Genomic DNA, 19,634 nt, shown 5'->3' with positions numbered 1-19,634 from the left:
TCACTTACCAATATAACATTCATTTAGTACAGGTTCTAACAATCTGTTAGAAGAGGGTACTGACAATACCCAGTGTCCTTCATGCAGAGGAAGAACCTTTCATAAGCCGATGCCATCTTATTCGCTGTAAACATTGACAGGGATTCTAGCCTTTTACCCGTATTTTTCAAAATATTTGGCAATATGCCCCTGTTTTAAAACTATTTAGGTTCGTGTTCTTGTTTCGAAACTCGATTTTATTAAAATCAAGTTTCAATCAAAAAACTCGATTGATAGAAATTCGAGTCTGGGGTGATCAAACTTAAAAAATAAAATAAAATAATTTGCATGGAACTCGAGTTCATAGAGCTCGAGTTCCATACCTATAGTTGAGTTTTATAAGACCTATAGCGGCATTTTCTATGGAACTCGAGCTCCATGAACTCAAGTTCCATGCAAAATTCTTTTTTTAAGTTTGATCACCCCAAACCTATAGCTGCATTTTATAAGACCTATAACGGCATTTTCTATGGAACTCGAGTTTCATGCAAATTTTTTTTGTTATTATTAAGTTTGATCACCTTAAACCTATAACTGCATTTTATAAGACCTATAGCGGCATTTTTTTGGAACTCAAGCTTCATGGACTCGAGTTCTATGCAAATTTTTTTTTTTTTTAAGTTTGATCACCTTAAACCTATAACTGCGTTTTATAAGACCTATAGTGGCGTTTTTTATGGGACTCAAGCTCCATGAACTCGAGTTCCATGCAATTTTTTTTTTTTTTTTTTTTTTAAGTTTGATCGTGCATAACTCAATTTTAAACCAATCGAGTTTTTCATTGAAACTCGATTTTAAGAAAATCGAGTTTCAAAACAGGGGCACGAACCTAAATAGTTTGGAAACAGGGGTATATTGCCAAATATTTTGAAAAATAAGGGTAAAAGGCTAGAATCCCCAAACATTGACAGTGCATATTCCTTGCAGGCCATGACTTTCCTCTTCAAAACTTCAGGCCCATCTCTTATTACCAACTCCAAGGTGTCCACCAAAGATTTGACATTAGGTGAAAAAGTATACCCAAATCCTTCATTTACAACTACAGTCCCAAATATGCTAGGATAATTTAGGGTCAAAACAGGCTTCCACAATGCATTGCTTCAATCAATGTTAGATCAAGCCCCTGAGGCCTCAATGTTGGGTTCACAAACTCATCAAGAGCATTATAAAATTTAGACAGCTCCGAGGGCTCCAATGCACCTAAAACCTTCACATTTGACCCTAATTCAGCATACGTTCTTCAAGGACCTGCCCCTGCTACAAGTAAAAACACACCAGGATGTCTTTTAACTATTGATGAAAAGGCTTCATACAGAAGTGGGTGTCCTCTGTCCCTAACCAAGCGCCCAGCCACTCCCATGACAAGGCTTGCATTGACAGGGACCCCATGTTTTCTTCTAAAAGCTGCACCCGCTTCTGGATCTTGCGCAAATTTTGTATCGTCAACCCCATTTAGTATAACATGGATATTTCTTTGTGGCAATTGATAGATGTTAACTAGAACCTCACCAGCACTAGTACTGATACAAATATGTTGTCTATAGCTAGAGAAAAATCTAACTTCATCAATTAGCCTGGGTATAGCTTCTTGGAGCTCTGTCATGGGACCTGGAAGAGCCTCATTTGGGTTGACAAGAAGCTCTCGGAACAACTTTGAGACTTTGAGTGCATAATTGCATACCAAATGCCATGCCAAGTTACAGCCAGATTAGGCAAAAAATTTGCACGCCAATATGGCAAGGAAACACTCTCCGTGTGCACATAATCAAACGCGCCACTTGCATTTATCTTATTAAAAATTTCAAATACTAGAGAGCAGTTGACTGAACCATGGTCATTTGCAGCGAAGTACACATGAAGGTTGTCTTGATGGATGTCATGTTGAGGCCTTCTATTGGAAGGCACAGTGAAGACATGAATTTCGTGGCCCCTTGCCGCCAAGGCATGGTATAGAGTTGGAGCGTGGCGCTCCATACCACCAGGGGCTGCACCAACTGGCCATGTCTTGGAGAACACGGCGAGCTTGAGCTTCTCAAAGGTCGGTCCAAAGCATAGCTTGTTCCATGGAAATTTAGCATCTCTAAGGTCACCATGAAACCGGGCTTGCCCTGCCCAAAGTAATGGTTCCCGGACGTGCCTAAGTTGTGCAAGGAAGAGGCAAAAGGAGGTAAAGACTAGAATTAAACTGAGGATGGTTGAATATCTAATGCAGAGGAAGTTAGAACATGAAGTGGATTTATAAGCTTGGTGTTTTAAGGCCATTTGCTAGCTACACAGAGAAGACTACAAATTGCAAAGGAGGTTTTGGTTCTTTATTGCAATGGATCATTCTGTTTTGACATTGATTTATTATATTAGTATTAAATTTGGAAGACTTTTGGTGGGTAGTGACTAGTGATATTAATGCTTTCAGCCATGGATGCCGGATCTCCTCGAGCTTATACAATCTTAATGGAAGCGTTGCACATGGCATACATATGATATTCTGTCAAATCTCTACCACTTCAGAAATTCAAACTATAAAGCTACTTTTCTTTTTTTCTTTTTCTTTTTTTTGCTGAGATAAACTATAAGGCTACTATTTATTTATTTAATTGAGGATTTTATTTTATTTTTTTGTTGAAATTAATTGAGGATACTTTTGTACTTGGATTTGTGACACAATATGGTCAGGACTCGGGAACTAATGCCTTTCCATTGATAACCAGGTCAAATGTGATTAGAAAATTTTATAAAAAAAAACAACCGGGAACACGGTGGTCTTAATTTTACTTTCCATTAGTCAATCAATTGGAGGAAAAATAAAATTATAAAAACATGGGGAGAGTGACAGACCTATAGACTCCGTGCAAACCATATATGACTAATCTATACATATAATACCGAAACCTCTGAAAATCTTACAATTTTTCACGTCAGCACAATATTTAAATAAAATTATCATTTTATTTAAATAAAATTATTTTTGTTAAGTCCAAACTTAACCAGGAGTAAAACTCTATTTCTCTAACAAGTCCAACTTAAACTCAAACACATCATTTTTTTTTAAAAAAAATTATTTTTGTTTAGTCCAAACTTAACAAGGAGTGAAACTCTATCTCTCCGACAAATCCAATTTAAACTCAAACTCATCATTTTTTTTAAACAAAATTATTTTTGTTTAATCTAAACTTAACAAGGAGTGAAACTCTATCTCTCTAATAAGTCCAACTTAAACTCAAACTCAAACGTTAATATTATTATTATTATTATCATCTCGCTACTTCACTAACGTGATATTTTATGATAGAGTGCAAACTTATAGCCATAGATTATTCTTTTGAATGTAACCCAATTTTTTTCTTATATTTTTCTATTTTTTAGTCATATATATTGTTTTATTTCAATAATTTCTAAGCAGTGAATCATTTGATTCTTTAATATTTTTTTGGTCTTCAGAAGTGTTAATATCTGAATTTTTGAGTTATTTTTACAGTATCTGAAATTGTTTGATAAATTTTTTGCAAGCCATAGCTTCTTCATTAAATTGTAACACAAATTGAAGTTTATGGGGTACTGATTTTGCCTATCTCCAAGTCGTCCATAAAGATCGTCCATGGCCAGTTTGGACTTGTAAACACCCTTCTTGACCTACCTTCAGCTACCTCGTCCAGGTAGGAAGAACTCTGGACGAGGTAAGCACCACCAGTGATGCACTCGTCCAGAGTGCCGACAGCCTCGTCTTGAAGGAATTTGCCCGATAGATGAAACAGCCCCCGCGCGCGTAACAAAGCACGCCCAACTGAGGAACTCCAAGACGAGGGTATCACACTTAGGAAAATCTCCGAATAAGACGTGATAATCCCTTATCCCACACATAATCGCCAGGTATCCGTTGTGGAACAAGAGCATAACTTCCAAGCGGTTATGCAAGTTACGTTTGATTTCTATCTCTCCTTGAAGCCAGGAGAAGTTCCAATTTGGGTAACTGCCTATGAGAACACTATATAAAGGATGTTTCAGACAAACCCAGGGTATGTTCATTTCTTTCTACTCCAGAAAAGTTGGAACTCAAATAATATAGAGGGAAAAACTAACTTTGCCATCGGAGGATTTTTGGCCGGCAGCCCCGGTCGCCTTTGATTCGCTTTTCTTTCTTTTCCAGGCCGCAGAAAGAACCAGTGGTCCTTTGAAGTCCGAAGCATCCAGCCTACTGATCTTCTTGGCATCATCAGTTGGCGCCGTCTGTGGGAAAAAAAAGGTTATTCTATCCCAGACAAAAGGCTGAATGGTTCGAACAAGATCAAGGGCTACCAGCCCAGGCCACCAGGAGAGTAGGGATGCTTCTAGCAATCCCCTTCGCGATCGCAGATCGGCACCTGTAATGCAACCGCCTTCTATTCAGCACATACAATCCATGGCTGCCGCTATGGCAGAACTGACACGTCAGAACCAGGAGTTGAATAGGGAGATCAACCTCAGGAGGCAGCGTCAAGGACACATGGAGGGAAGGGCCCCAAGTCAGGAAGGAGGAGGGGAAAATGTAGAGTCCGAAGATCAAACACGAGGTACCGCTTTGAGAAGGGTGCCGCACTTGGAAAAAGAAATGGACCAGATGAGAAAAGCCATGGATGAAATGAGGGAAAACATGAGGCGAGCAAACCCAGTCGATGATATGGTCCATCGAACGGACTCCCCTTTCAGAGCTTCCATCAACAGTCACCCTCTACCCCCGAAATTCAAAAATGCCTTCTTTAGACTCGTACGATGGAAATCGCGACCCTTGCGATCACATTGCAACTTTTAAGACGACCATGCACCTGCAGGGGGTCCCAGACGAGATCATGTGCAGAGCTTTTCCCACCACACTCAAGGGACCAGCGCGAGTGTGGTTCAGTAAGATTCCCCCAAACTCAGTGGGATCATTTGAAGAACTGAGCAAGCTGTTTGTCAACAACTTCATTGGAGGACAGCGTCACAAACGTTCCTCCTCTAGCCTGCTGACCATAGAGCAAGGGGAAAATGAAAGTTTGCGATCTTTTATCACCCGGTTTAACAGGGAAGCCTTAACGGTGGACGAGATGGATGACAAGCTATTGCTGGCCGCTTTCCACAATGGGGTCAATTCTGACTTGTTCATTCATAAGCTCTATGAGCAGGAACCACATACCATGGCCAAGCTTGTCCATTCGGCCCAGAATTTTATGAATGCTGAAGACGCCATCATAGCCAAGAAAAGAAAAAGGGCAGAGCGCTCGGAAGTGGGCCACCATCGCTACCCGGACCAGGGACCTCGTCCGAAGAAAGTTCGGGTAGACGAGAGAAAAGATAAGGATGGTAAGAAGGCCAGTTCCTCTGCAAGGAATCAGCAATACACTCCCCTGGCTATGCCATTAGAGCAGGTTCTTATGCAGATCAAGGATGATCCGTCCTTGAAGTGGCCGGAAAAATTGAAGGGAGACCCCAACAAGCGTAATAGGAGCAAGTACTGCCGTTTTCACAGGGACCATGGGCATGATACGGACGAGTGCTTCGACTTGAAGCAGCAGATAGAAAATCTCATTAGACAGGGAAAATTGAGGAACTTCCTTGGACGAGACCAGAGAGATGAGAAAATGAAGGCCAAGGTGGAAGAATCATCACGCCCCCCACTAGGAGAAATAAGGGTAATTATAGGAGGAAGCTCGACGGCGCAGTCGTCCAAGTCAAGGAAGACATACCTGAAGGTGGTGCAGAACATCCAATAGTCTGGACGACCTCCCAGGACAACGGAGGTAGACCAACAGGCTGTTACTTTCACGGACGAGGAGGCAGGACGAATTCACCACCCACACGATGACGCGATAGTCATCATCCTACTCATCTCTGACTACACGACCAGGAGGGTACTGATAGACAATGGCAGCTCTGCAGACATTCTCTACTACCCCGCATTCCAACAAATGAGACTAGGACGAGATCAGCTTCGACCAGTGAACTCGCCGTTGGTAGGATTCGGAGGAATGAAGGTGCAACCTGTGGGCACCATCACGTTGCCAGTGGTCGTCGGAACATATCCGCAACAGATAACCAAGGAGGTGAATTTCCTTGTTGTTGATTGTGCATCGTCATACAATGCGATCATTGGAAGGCCAACTTTGAACAGCTGGAAAGCGGTAACCTCTACCTACCACTTGTCCATCAAATTCTCGACCGAGCATGGAGTAGGCCAGGTACAAGGAGACCAGCTAGCTGCCAGAGAATGCTACTTAGCTATGCTGGCCATGGACGAGCACATGCAGGCGATAAGTATAAACGGAAGAAGGGTCGTGGCTGAGCCCACTGAAGCATTAGAGGACAACCCTTTGGACGATAACCAGCCCGAGAAGTCTACCAGAGTTGGGGCGAGCATGGAAGAGGGGGCAAAGCACGCTTTGGTTCGGTTTCTGAAGAAAAACCTTGATGTCTTTACATGGAGTCATGAGGACATGCCTGGCATCGATCCGAGCGTCATTACCCATAGCCTGAACGTGTGTCCCTATTTGAAACCAGTGCGTCAGAAGAGAAGAGTTTTTGCTCCCGAGCGAGACAATGCCATTAAGGAAGAGGTGCAGAAGTTGGTCGCCGCGAAGTTTATCCGAGAAGTTCATTACCCGGATTGGTTGGCGAACGTGGTCATGGTCAAGAAATCCAATGGCAAGTGGCGGATGTGCGTGGACTTCACTGATCTAAACAAAGCTTGCCCCAAGGATAGCTACCCGTTGCCGCGCATTGACCAGTTAGTGGACTCGACGGCAGGTCACAGGATACTTAGCTTCATGGACGCTTTCTCGGGGTATAACCAGATTCAGATGAATGAAGCGGATCAGGAGAAGACCTCATTCGTCACGAGCCAAGGGTTGTATTGCTACAAGGTTATGCCCTTCGGTTTGAAGAACGCGGGGACGACCTACCAAAGGCTGGTTAACCATATGTTCCGTCCTCAAATCGGGCGAAATGTGGAAGTTTATGTGGACGACATGCTGGTGAAGAGCCAGGACGAGGATAAACATCTTGACGACCTTCAAGAGACTTTTGATACATTGCGACGGTACCACATGAAATTAAATCCGAGCAAGTGTGCTTTCGGGGTTTCATCGGGTAAATTCTTGGGGTTTATGGTGTCGCACAGAGGAATTGAGGTGAATCCGGATAAAATCCAGGCGATACTGAACATGGAGCCACCGAAAAATATCAAGGAAGTCCAGTCTCTTACTGGACGAGTCGCCGCCCTCAACAGGTTCGTATCGAAAGCTACTGACAAATGTTTACCATTCTTTAAAATCCTTAGGAAGGCTTTTGAATGGACGGACGAGTGTCAGAAGGCCTTCCAAGACTTGAAGACATATCCAATGACGGCACCACTGTTGAGTCCGTCTGTACCTGGGGAAGAGTTGTACTTGTACTTGGCAGTGTCCCCACACGCAGTAAGCTCAGCGCTAGTCAGGGAAGAAGGGAGAGTCCAGAAGCCGGTCTATTACACAAGCCACACGATGAGAGGGGCAGAAGGACGATACCCGATGATGGAGAAACTAGCCTTCGCATTAATCACGGCTTCCAGGAAGCTAAGACATTATTTTCAGGCACACATCATCAACGTCCTGACAGACCATCCCATAAAAAAGGCGATAAGCAAGTTGGAAGCTGCTGGACGGCTAGTACAGTGGGCCGTTGAGCTCAGCGAGTTCGATGTCAGGTACCTCCCAAGGACCACGATAAAAGCGCAGGCGTTGGTAGATTTCATTGCAGAATTCACCCCCAGTCAGGACGACCTGAACAAGGACGAAGGAAATGAAATGTGGGTGGTTAATGTAGACGGGTCGTCCACACTGTATGCAGGAGGGGTTGGAATTGTACTGAAGTCCCCTGAGGGTGACAAGCTGGAGTATGCAGCCCGTTTGCAGTATCCAACTACCAACAACGAGGCTGAGTACGAGGCTCTACTCAAGGGGTTGGAATTGGCCAAGTCCTTAGGGGCGGAGTCGTTAACAATCAGAGGAGACTCTCAACTGGTCATTAACCAAGTAAATGGGATGTGTGATGTCAAAGAGGAACGAATGAAGAAGTGCCTTAACAAAGTGAAACGCCTTGCCCGGAAATTTTCAGCCATAAGTTTTATTCAACTTCCCAGGGAGGAGAATGCTGAAGCAGACGCCTTGGCAAAAGCCGCCTCGGCAGGAGCCCTAGACGAGTTCGGCGACATCCAGTACATGCCGAGCATAGACATCCCTGACATACAGCATATAGGAGGAGGAGAAAATTGGATGAGTCCGATAATAATCTACCTCAAAGATGGGAGGCTTCCAGAAGACAAGGATGAAGCGAGAAAGTTAAGGGTCAGGTCGGCCAAGTATGTCCTCATAAATGAGGTGTTGTACAAGCGAGGCTTTTCCCAACCCTACTTGAGATGCCTGGCTCCTAACGAGTCCAACTATGTTCTGAGGGAAGTTCATGAAGGATCGTGCGGAAATCATTCAAGGGCGAGGTCCCTTGTCCATAAGATCGTCCGTGCCGGCTACTATTGGCCAACAATGCAGGCAGACGCCAAAGCCTATGTCAAGGTATGCGACCAATGCCAGCGTTATAGCAATGTGCCCAGACAGCCGTCAAAGTATCAGACCCCAATGACAGCCCCATGGCCCTTCGCACAGTGGGGACTGGATATCTTGGGTCCTTTTCCCATAGGAGTCCGGCAAATGAAGTTTTTGGTGGTAGGGATAGATTACTTTACCAAGTGGGTAGAAGCCGAGCCTCTTGCAGTAATCACTCAGCAGAACGTGAAGAATTTTGTATGGAAGAATATCCTATGCAGGTTCGGAGTACCCAGGGTATTAGTATCTGACAACGGACGTCAATTTGACAACGCACCCTTCAGGGACTTCTGCAATCATTTTGGCATCAAGAATCACTATTCTTCACCCTCCCATCCACAGGCAAATGGGAAAGCAGAAGTAGCAAACCGATCCCTGCTGAAAATCATCAAGACTCGGCTTGAGGGGGCAAAAGGGATATGGCCAGACGAGCTGCCAGGTGTTCTTTGGGCCTATAGGACGACTACACGAACTCCGACAGGAGAGACCCCTTTTAAACTAGCCTATGGGAGTGAAGCTGTTATACCAGCGGAGGTCCATATGGCGAGTCACCGAGTGATGAAGTACCAGGAGAAAGACAACGGGGAACAACTTCGCCTTGACCTCGATCTTATTGATGAAGTAAGAATGGATGCGGAGCAAAGGACGGCAAGGTACAAAAATCTCATGGCCAGACAGCATGACGCCATGGTAAAACCCAGACGGTTCAGTGTCGGGGACCTTGTCCTCAAAAGGGTCTCCTTGGCGACCAGGAACCCAGCTCATGGAAAACTGGGACCCAATTGGGAAGGACCCTACAGGGTAATCAACTGCAAAAGGCAGGGGTCCTACTACCTGGAAGCCCTGGACGGGCGGAAGTTAGAGCATCCTTGGAACGTGGAACATCTGCGAAGGTACTATCAGTAATGAGCAGGGACGAGGGAAGTCTGGCAAAATTACAGTTGTGATTTGCGGGTTTGTTTATATTTACTTTTGCTTTTACTACTGTTATGGTGTGTTATGAATAAAAGTGCACTAGTTCTTAAACTTTTGCACTACTTACAGACTAGCTTATGAAAGACGATGCTATGTACTTGAGTATTTTAATAAGGCACTAGCTTGTAAGCATGTGCCAAGTTTGTGAACAATGTTCATGTAATAATATGGTTTGGATCTCTTATGTATTTGAATTCCAGTTTCCTTGATAATACCCATGGACGAGGCAAAAGCCTTAGACAAGTAAAATCTCTGGACGAAGACAAACTCGTCTAAGATTTCCTTTAAACGAGGATAATGCAGAGAAAAAATGCTAAGGCATGCTCGTCCAAGATTTCCTTAGAATGAGGATAAAGCAAAGAAAAAATGCCAAGGCATGCTCGTCCAAGCTTTCCTTAGAATGAGGATAAAGCAAAGAAAAAATGCAAAGGCATGCTCGTCCAAGCTTTCCTCAGAAAAGAATGAGGATAAAGCAAAGAAAAAAAATGTTAAGACATGCTCGTCCAAGCTTTCCTTAGCCAAAGCCCACTCGTCTAAAAAGGAAAGTAGGCATTAACGCATGACATCCCAACGACGAGCATATGGTCAAGACGATTACAAACTCGTGAAAATACGAGTAATAATAGCCTAAAGGGCAGGCAAAATGATCATCATCGTCCTAAGCAAGTCGTCCATGAGGGAATTGTGTAAACGACCACCCAACACTTGGGAATATTGCTTAAAAGGCAATGGAATAAAATATAAAAATGCATAAACTCGTCCATGGAACAACAATAATAATCGAAAATAAACATTCATTAAACGTTAAAGGGTGGACGACCATCGTCCAAAAACCCTTAAGAAATAAGCCTTGAAAGGCAATTGTTTATAAACTCGCTAAAAGTGCTCCAGACGAGATAAATGTATTATACATCTTAAAAAAAAAAAAAAAAAAGAGACAAGCAAAACACTTGGACAAATAGTAATAAAATCTTTCAACAACAAAGGGCATCAGGCATCAGGGTCGTCTTGAGCAGGCTTGGTTGAGGCATCGTCTTCAACATTGACATCTTCAGAGCTAGTTTGAAGAAAAGAACTGGTAGCACCTCCCAGTTGAAGGACGATGGGGCTGAAATCAACTTCTGGAAATTTTTCTTTCGCCTCCATGCGAAAATCTTCAAATCCAGCTGCATAGTTGGCGTCCAGAAGGTCAGTGAATTGCTTCGAAGCCCTAAATTCCTCCACGGCCTCGTCCTTAGCCCTCACAAGGGAATTGCTTAGCTCGTCGATCTTCCCCTGAAAGTGGTCAAGACGAGAGTCTTTTTCCACTATATCAGCCTTTAGTTCCTCGACGAGGTTCAGCAAACCCTTGGCCGCGTCCTTAGCCTCGGCAGCCATCTCAGCCCAGCCCTTGCACTCATCTTTGACCTCCTTGATCCTCCTCTCCAACAGCAGCCTCGTCCTGTCCAGCTCAGTAGCCTGCCTGGACGCAGCTATAAACTTGGACATGGCCTGCACAAACAAATAAGAATTTTTGTATCAAGCAAAGTAAACAAGCATAAAAAACTAATGACGAGAACATATTTGTATCAGTTACCTTGAAAAGATCGTGGACACCCGAGTGCTCAAAATCTTTCAGGGACATGTTATAGCATGTAGCCACGTCCTCGTCAGACACTGCCTGTTGGAACCTCTCCCAAGCCAAGCCCTCACTTTCAAGAAGGTTGGGCACAACGTCAACGGGAGGTTGGGACGATGCAGGAACGCCGGTCTTGGACGGTGGGGTAGGAGCAGGCTCAGACGACTCCACGTCGAAGATCTGGACGGACGGTGGTTGAGGAGGAGGAACGGGGGGAACGGGAGAGACGACCCCAGGCTTGGACGACTTTCTGTGCTTGGCTCTCCGGCTGGGGAGGTTTTCAAGATTGATGGCCTTTAACAGGCTCCTCTTATCGCCCACAGCAGGACGAGCCCTAGCCTCTGTGTCTTGCTTGCCACGTTCGTCCGCGGCCCCTTTGCCTTTGTTTTCCTTCAGGGTAGCCATCCCTAAAATAAACAGCGATAGTAATGAATGTAGGTGATTAAGTCAACAAATGCATCTAAGACGACAAAAAAAAAGAGAAGAAGAAAGGGGAAATGCAAGACGAGAACTCACGACGACGAACTGTGATCTCGTGGGCTAAGGCTTCCGGAGAGGGCTCTGGGCCAAGTCCCCAAGTCGCAAGACGCTGGAGGGTAACCAAGGAATGGAAGTCCCTCTCTGGATGAAGACGAGCCTTCTGAACGCGTCCTAGATAAAATTTGCTCAGCGACGGCGTTCTAACACCTGCGACAAGGACGAAGAGATTAGCTCAGAAAGATATGTAATAAAGGTGATGCGGTAACGGTGAGCATACCTTCAGGACGAAGGTTCCCTAACTCCCCTGTATATGGAGGAAATGAATCCCTGCTCACATCAACAGGGCGTCCTGCCCAAAAACCTGAGACGAAAGAGAACTCCGTCTTCCAACTCCTATCTGAGGTAACCAGAGATTTTATTATCCTACAGTCTTTTCTCCTGGCCGTGAATTGATAAAAGCCACGAGATTGACTAATTTTGGAGGGTTTATAACAAAAAAGGAATTCGTCCACGATAAGAGGACAATCCCCTTCGAACACCTCTCTCCACAAAACTTGCATAGAAACAACTAGTCTCCATGCATTAGGATTTAGCTGACATAAACCTATACCTAACCTAGTAAGTAACTCCCTCGCAAAAGCGTTAAGAGGAAGCCTAAGACCCCCAAGGAGATAGGCTTCGTAAACCCCAATACCAAAATGAGGTTGGCAACACCATTCATCATGGACGGCCAATCTAGGATTTAGCTCGTCTGGAATTTGGTACCAGCTTAGAAGATATGCTAATTTTCTCTCGTCCGTCCTAGCCGGGACCCCTACAGCACAGCTGTATACAGTCTCAATCTCGTCCTTCTGAGTGGACGAGGGAGCACTAGAAGGGCCAGCCTTGGACCCTGACATCACTCTCGTCCTAAACTCTTCCTGGAAAACTTCTAAGGGAACCCCAGGAATCCCAGAGATATACTCGTCCGTAGTATTGCCACCGCTACTACTGTTATCACTACTAGAACCACTATAGCTAGTTGTGTTGCAATACTCGTCTATCTCCCTATTAACACTATTGCTAGACGAAGAAAAAACCTCGGACATTGTGGAAATGTAAGGGAAACCTAAAGACGAGCGTAGAGAAAATACCTGGCTCTAGACGACGGAAACTAGGGACGCTGGAATACTCCTAGACGAGGCAACGGACGAGAGATGTCAAACAAGGAAATTTGAAAAATGGAGGGGGTATGGGAGGAAATCCACTATTTATAGGCGTTGAAAAGTAAGGCCTGAAACGAAATATCCAATCAGGGAGAGCCGCGTGGCAACTTCCTCAAAAACTCAAATCGACATGACGGTTATCCAAGTAAATGATGACACGTGGCACAATGTGGTGGCCGTTAAAGCCCCACCCTCTACCTTGAGGCACGTGGGATAATATGTTGAAGTGTGTCCAAAAACCGAAGAACTTTGGACGACCCTTAAACAAGGGGGCAACTGATGGGGTACTGATTTTGCCTATCTCCAAGTCGTCCATAAAGGTCGTCCATGGCCAGATTGGACTTGTAAACACCTTTCTTGACCTACCTTCAGCTACCTCGTCCAGGTAGGAAGAACTCTGGATGAGGTAAGCACCACCAGTGATGCACTCGTCCAGAGTGCCGACAGCCTCGTCTTGAAGGAATTTGCCCGATAGATGAAACAGCCCCCGCGCGCGTAACAAAGCACGCCCAACTGAGGAACTCCAAGACGAGGGTATCACACTTAGGAAAATCTCCGAATAAGACGTGATAATCCCTTATCCCACGCATAACCGCCAGGTATCCGTTGTGGAACAAGAGCATAACTTCCAAGCGGTTATGCAAGTTACGTTTGATTTCTATCTCTCCTTGAAGCCAGGAGAAGTTCCAATTTGGGTAACCGCCTATGAGAACACTATATAAAGGCTGTTTCAGACAAACCCAGGGTATGTTCATTTCTTTCTACTCCAGAAAAGTTGGAACTCAAATAATATAGAGGGAAAAACTAACTTTGCCATCGGAGGATTTTTGGCCGGCAGCCCCGGTCGCCTTTGATTCGCTTTTCTTTCTTTTCCAGGCCGCAGAAAGAACCAGTGGTCCTTTGAAGTCCGAAGCATCCAGCCTACTGATCTTCTTGGCATCATCAGAAGTCATACAAGAGCAAATTATATAATGATGTAATTTCTTAATCAATTTAAGATTTAAAAATTATTTTAGTCTACTTCACAAATAGGTAGGTTCTCGTGCATAGCACGGGTTAGTGAGTAGTCTTAATAATTTCTAAAAAAAATCGTTCAATTGCATCCAAGTCTCTCCAGACTCATCTTCTTTGCGTCACCCACAACCTCATCCCATACCAAAGTAATTTTTGATTGTGTATATTTATTTTATACACAGACAGCACCTACCTATTAAATGTGCGTTTAGATACCGCTTATTTTGCTGAAAACTGAAAACAATAAAAATAATAATTCTTACTGTTCACACTAAAAAAATACTATTCATTTTCCTTGATGCATTGTTCATGTTCCATGAATAGTACACCAGGCGCTGGTCAAAAAAAGAAGCCAAACGCTGATGCAAACCATCCAAAATGCAAACCAAACAGAGCCTAAATAGAAAGACAAAAAAATAAAATCAAGTCAACATTGAGAATTTACCGCTAATGTGCAGAGGAGCAAGCTACTAACAATCTTCCCTACGAGAAAATGGATTAGAATACTTACATCAAATGTGTTAAAATAGCTAAAATATTATTGTAGCACCCAAAACACAAAAATATTCTACGTCAAAGGTGCTAAATCTATAATTTGTTATTGTTAAATATTAGCATTGATACACCATATTGAATATACTAGAATAGATGCGGAATCAGAAGCATAAAATATAGAACACATAAGGGTTACGTGATTCAGCCTAACAACCTATACCCGTGGAGAAAACCCTAAAAGGTTACATCTTTAATATATAAGATTATAGTATAAATCATTTCTTACAATGAACCATAACATGGGTTTATATAGCAGGTTGAACCTTAGACTAATAGACTTCTAATACAAGTAAGAGACTTGGCTTGCACGCATAGAAGGATTGGGCTAACATATCTCTAACATACCTCGAACAACCTCTCTCAAACTTAAGATGGAAGCTTGATGAAGCCTTGCGGTTGGCTAAGCTTGAAAAATCCCTTGAAGAATGCCTTGAGGAAACCATGAAGATGACCACAAAAATGCCTTGAAGAAGCCATAAGAATGATTGGAGAAGCCATGAAGGAAGCCTTGAGGAATGACCTTGGAAGAGACCAGAAGAATCGAGCACTATAAAGAAAGAACCATGCACAATGAAAGAGACATCTGAAGAATGCCAGAGAAAGGTTGCATCAATGACCAAGAAAGCCTAATAAGGTAGAAGAATGGCTACATTGAAGGTTTAAAGAAGATCAACAAAGAGAACATTGTCATGAAGCACGGTTTACGAGTCTTTGTGCGTAAGAGGTTCCCAAAATAACCAGTGGTCCTTTGAAGTCCGAAGCATCCAGCCTACTGATCTTCTTGGCATCATCAGTTGGCGCCGTCTGTGGGAAAAAAAGGTTATTCTATCCCAGACAAAAGGCTGAATGGTTCGAACAAGATCAAAGGCTACCAGCCCAGGCCACCAGGAGAGTAGGGATGCTTCTAGCAATCCCCTTCGCGATCGCAGATCGGCACCTGTAATGCAACCGCCTTCTATTCAGCACATACAATCCATGGCTGCCGCTATGGCAGAACTGACACGTCAGAACCAGGAGTTGAATAGGGAGATCAACCTCAGGAGGCAGCGTCAAGGACATATGGAGGGAAGGGCCCCAAGTCAGGAAGGAGGAAGGGAAAATGTAGAGTCCGAAGATCAAACACGGGGTACCGCTTCGAGAAGGGTGCCGCACTTGGAAAAAGAAATGGACCAGATGAGAAAAGCCATGGATGAAATGAGGGAAAACATGAGGCGAGCAAACCCAGTCGATGATATGGTCCATCGAACGGACTCCCCTTTCAGAGCTTCCATCAACAGTCACCCTCTACCCCCGAAATTCAAAATGCCTTCTTTAGACTCGTACGATGGAAATCGCGACCCTTGCGATCACATTGCAACTTTCAAGACGACCATGCACCTGCAGGGGGTCCCAGACGAGATCATGTGCAGAGCTTTTCCCACCACACTCAAGGGACCAACGCGAGTGTGGTTCAGTAAGATTCCCCCAAACTCAGTGGGATCATTTGAAGAACTGAGCAAGCTGTTTGTCAACAACTTCATTGGAGGACAGCGTCACAAACGCCTTGAGGAAACCATGAAGATGACCACAAAAATGCCTTGAAGAAGCCATAAGAATGATTGGAGAAGCCATGAAGGAAGCCTTGAGGAATGACCTTGGAAGAGACCAGAAGAATCGAGCACTATAAAGAAAGAACCATGCACAATGAAAGAGACATCTGAAGAATGCCAGAGAAAGGTTGCATCAATGACCAAGAAAGCCTAATAAGGTAGAAGAATGGCTACATTGAAGGTTTAAAGAAGATCAACAAAGAGAACATTGTCATGAAGCACGGTTTACGAGTCTTTGTGCGTAAGAGGTTCCCAAAATAAATGAGAAATGGGCCATTTGGACGATTTAGAAGTTTCAAATAAAGAAATGGAGCCCAAAATTGGAATCTACGCAAAAAAACTGAGCAAGATAGGCCCTACTGAAAATTTTCACATTTGGTCAATGTTAACAAAAAGGTCAAAGTCAACGTATAAGGTCATGCTGATATCACGAGCTGGATCTGGATAAGAACGGTTTGGTTTGGGTCAAGCCGGTTAAACTAATAGTTTGGTGACGTGTCAGATGCTACTGATGAGGCGTTGACGTGGATGATCGAAGACACATGGCGAAATCTGAACAATTGATGTGTTAACGATGTCGGTTAGGGCTTACGTGGTGAGTATGACATGGCATGGATGACATCATTGATCTGAAAACATACATGAGAGCATGAACAAGAAGTCCAGCACATGTAAGCACGTGCAGGCAAATGATGACACGTAGACGCACATGACTTCTACGATGGCTCGTCCGTAACTTTTATAGGTGAGTGATAGGTCAGAAAAAGGCTGGATTTTTGGGGTTTTCCAACAGTATGCCATAGAACTCTCATATGTGATCAATTTAAGCAAAAGAAGGCTTGAAAGGTACAAATCAAAGAATGATAGACATGGCTTGCCTAAGAATTTCGAGACAGCGGCGGCTATAAGGAGATATCGACGACAACGACGATTAGGTAGTAGTGAGACGTGGCTAGTGGGGAGGCCATGGCTGATCTGTGGAAGGCAAATGGAAGCAAGCTTGATACAGAGAGAGACTTTACTAGAAGCTAAGAATGAAGTTTGGCTTTGATACCATGTTAAATATTAGAATTGATACACCATGTTAAATATGCTAAAATAGATGCGAAGGCAAAAACATAAAATATAGAACAAACGAGGGTTACGTGATTCAGTCTAACGGCCTACATCCATGGAGGAAATCTTAAAGGGATACATCTTTAATATATAAGATTGTAGTACAAATCCTATGTTACAATGAACCATAGCATGGGTACATATAGTGGGCTATAAACCCTAAAGTAATAGACTTCTAGTACAAGTAGAAGACTTGGCTTGCACACATAGAAGGATTAGCTTGGGCCTATTACATTGAACTAACATATCTCTAACATACCTCTAACATTTACCATCTAGCTATAGAAAGCTGTCATCTCTAACAGTTTACTTAGCTACAAGTTATACACACAAAAAATATTATTTTATTCAATTGTCACTCTCTTCTTCTTTAAATAAAAAAAATAAAGAAAGAATAAAAAACCAATAAAGAAATAATACTTAAAGGAAAATACTAAAGTCACAAACTATTTTATAAACTGATGATGTGATGTGTGGTTATTGGTAAGTAAAAATGTGATGTTAGTGATGGATCTAGATGAGAACTAGTAATAATTTGTCACATCAACGATTTGTAAAAATGCTGTAATATAATTTGTGCATGTAGCATTACTCATATTTTAATAAAGTGGTAAAATAATAGAGTATTTGATGTTGGGTATATTGTAAAGTGATGTAAAATAAATAAAGTAGCTTTTGAGTTGCTAAAAATTAAATTTTTTAACATATTTTACATGATTGCTATTACAACAATATTTATATAAATAAAATAAATAAATAAAAACCCTACCTAAAGCTCCTAAATTTCTCCCTTCCCCTTACCCCATTCCCCTTCTTCCAACCTCGTCTTGCAAACAAATCTCTAACACTTTGTCCTGGAATTTATAAAGAAATGAAATATGTAACAAAAGGTAATTGGATATTCATAAAATAAAAATGAATATAAAGTTATTTTAATAACTACCTCATAAATAAATAAAAAAGAGGTTTTTATTTGTGTGTGTGTGTGTGTATTTTCATCCTTCCTCTTGAGAAAAAAAAAAGTTCCCTTTCCTTAATTTAGGATTCGTTTGGTTAGGAGGATGAAAAAGTAAGATGATAGAAAATGGGGAGAGAATAACAAAGTGGGAGGATAGAAAAAAATTTAGTTTTCATTATTTGTGTTTGGTTGGAAGGGTGAAAAAGCGGGGGATGGAAAACTTTTTTGTTTGGTTAAGAAGAGAAATGGAAGGATAAAAAATAGAACTGTATAAATTTACTCATGTGTCCTTATTGAAAATGATGCTCAATTAAAATAAAAAATAAAAAAATAAAGCAAACAACCAACCAAAGGGCAATGTAGGTGTACTTGTATTATGCTAAAAGAAAGGGCAGGTAGCACATACGCCCAATTAGCCAAAAAAGTAGAAATGAAATGTGAGCAATTTTGCCCAGATATTTTTGCCCCCTTTCCTCTCCTATTTTCTCCCAAATTTTTGGAGATTGTATTTTGGTTGGGTAAGAGAGAAAACTTGTGGGCCTCACCAAAACCTTTCCCCATTTCCACCCTCAACAAAACAACCACAAACATTATTTTCTTCTCATTTTTCTCTCTTACATTTTCCATCCTCCCTATAATTACTCCAACCAAAAAAAGTCTTTGCATTGCGATAGGCAAGAAGGTTGTGTTTGGCAAAGAAAGCAATGAGCTTAGTGCATAAGTCTTCTACTTCTTCAGTACAAATTATGAATTTGTAGGTGAAGCATGCTATCATAGATGAGTCTTTTTCTTACTTTGTCACCTTCCAATCTAAATATCCCTCATTTTCCATTCCAACATTTTCATTCCAATTGTCTTTGAAGTTCTACAATTTATATGATTGAATCTCATATCTCATTATCTAATTTATTAATATTTTTTTACTTTATTCCTCCAAGTAAAAGACTAGCAAGTAGCCATCAATGTTTAATCAGTGATTCAATGACTTTTTTATATAAAAGTAGGATTCTTGTTGCAATATCCTAAATTTATGTCGTTTGTCACTCTTTATATAAGTAGGTTTAGGATTATTATTTTTCATTCAACATTTCATCAATTTAAAGTCTTATATTTATGCCCTATCAAAAAAAAAAATTTATTTATGTCAAACTATTAATTCACTACCATGTTTTAATGAGAATAAATGTTTTTTTTTTACTGCAAGGAGAAGCCCAAGAGTATTGGTCATGTTGGGCTAGGTCCAAGGAGTATGGAGGCCCAAATGATAATAGTCTGATCCAAGTGAGCCAAGTAACTTAAAATAAGAGCTTCTCCGTTGAGGAGCTAGATAGCCCAAGGAAGACCCTCAGGTGAGGGCCACATAAGGAGGACAAGATGAAGACCACGTGAGGTTGAAACATAGGAATCGAGGGAGGCTATAGTGACAGGCATGGATAAGGGAGAAAGGAAGCTTCCTAGAGAAGCATCCATCACCTCGATTTTTTACCCCATACATTT

The 19,634-nt window shown here is 42.4% G+C and overlaps 1 protein-coding gene across 1 annotated transcript; it reads right to left on the bottom strand.

Annotated features, from left to right (window-relative positions):
• Positions 1-35: 35 nt before the first annotated feature.
• LOC142639716 (uncharacterized) lies at positions 36-2,301 on the bottom strand. The gene is given in 4 exon segments (XM_075813858.1): positions 36-150; positions 949-1,123; positions 1,126-1,702; positions 1,705-2,301. Coding segments are annotated over 4 exon segments (1,464 nt in total).
• Positions 2,302-19,634: the final 17,333 nt, after the last annotated feature.

This window comes from Castanea sativa, chromosome 6, assembly GCF_040712315.1.
Source record: "Castanea sativa cultivar Marrone di Chiusa Pesio chromosome 6, ASM4071231v1".
Lineage (NCBI taxonomy): Eukaryota > Viridiplantae > Streptophyta > Magnoliopsida > Fagales > Fagaceae > Castanea > Castanea sativa.
The sequence above is the reverse complement of the archived record's forward strand: the minus strand, read 5'-3'. Positions and strand labels throughout refer to the sequence as shown.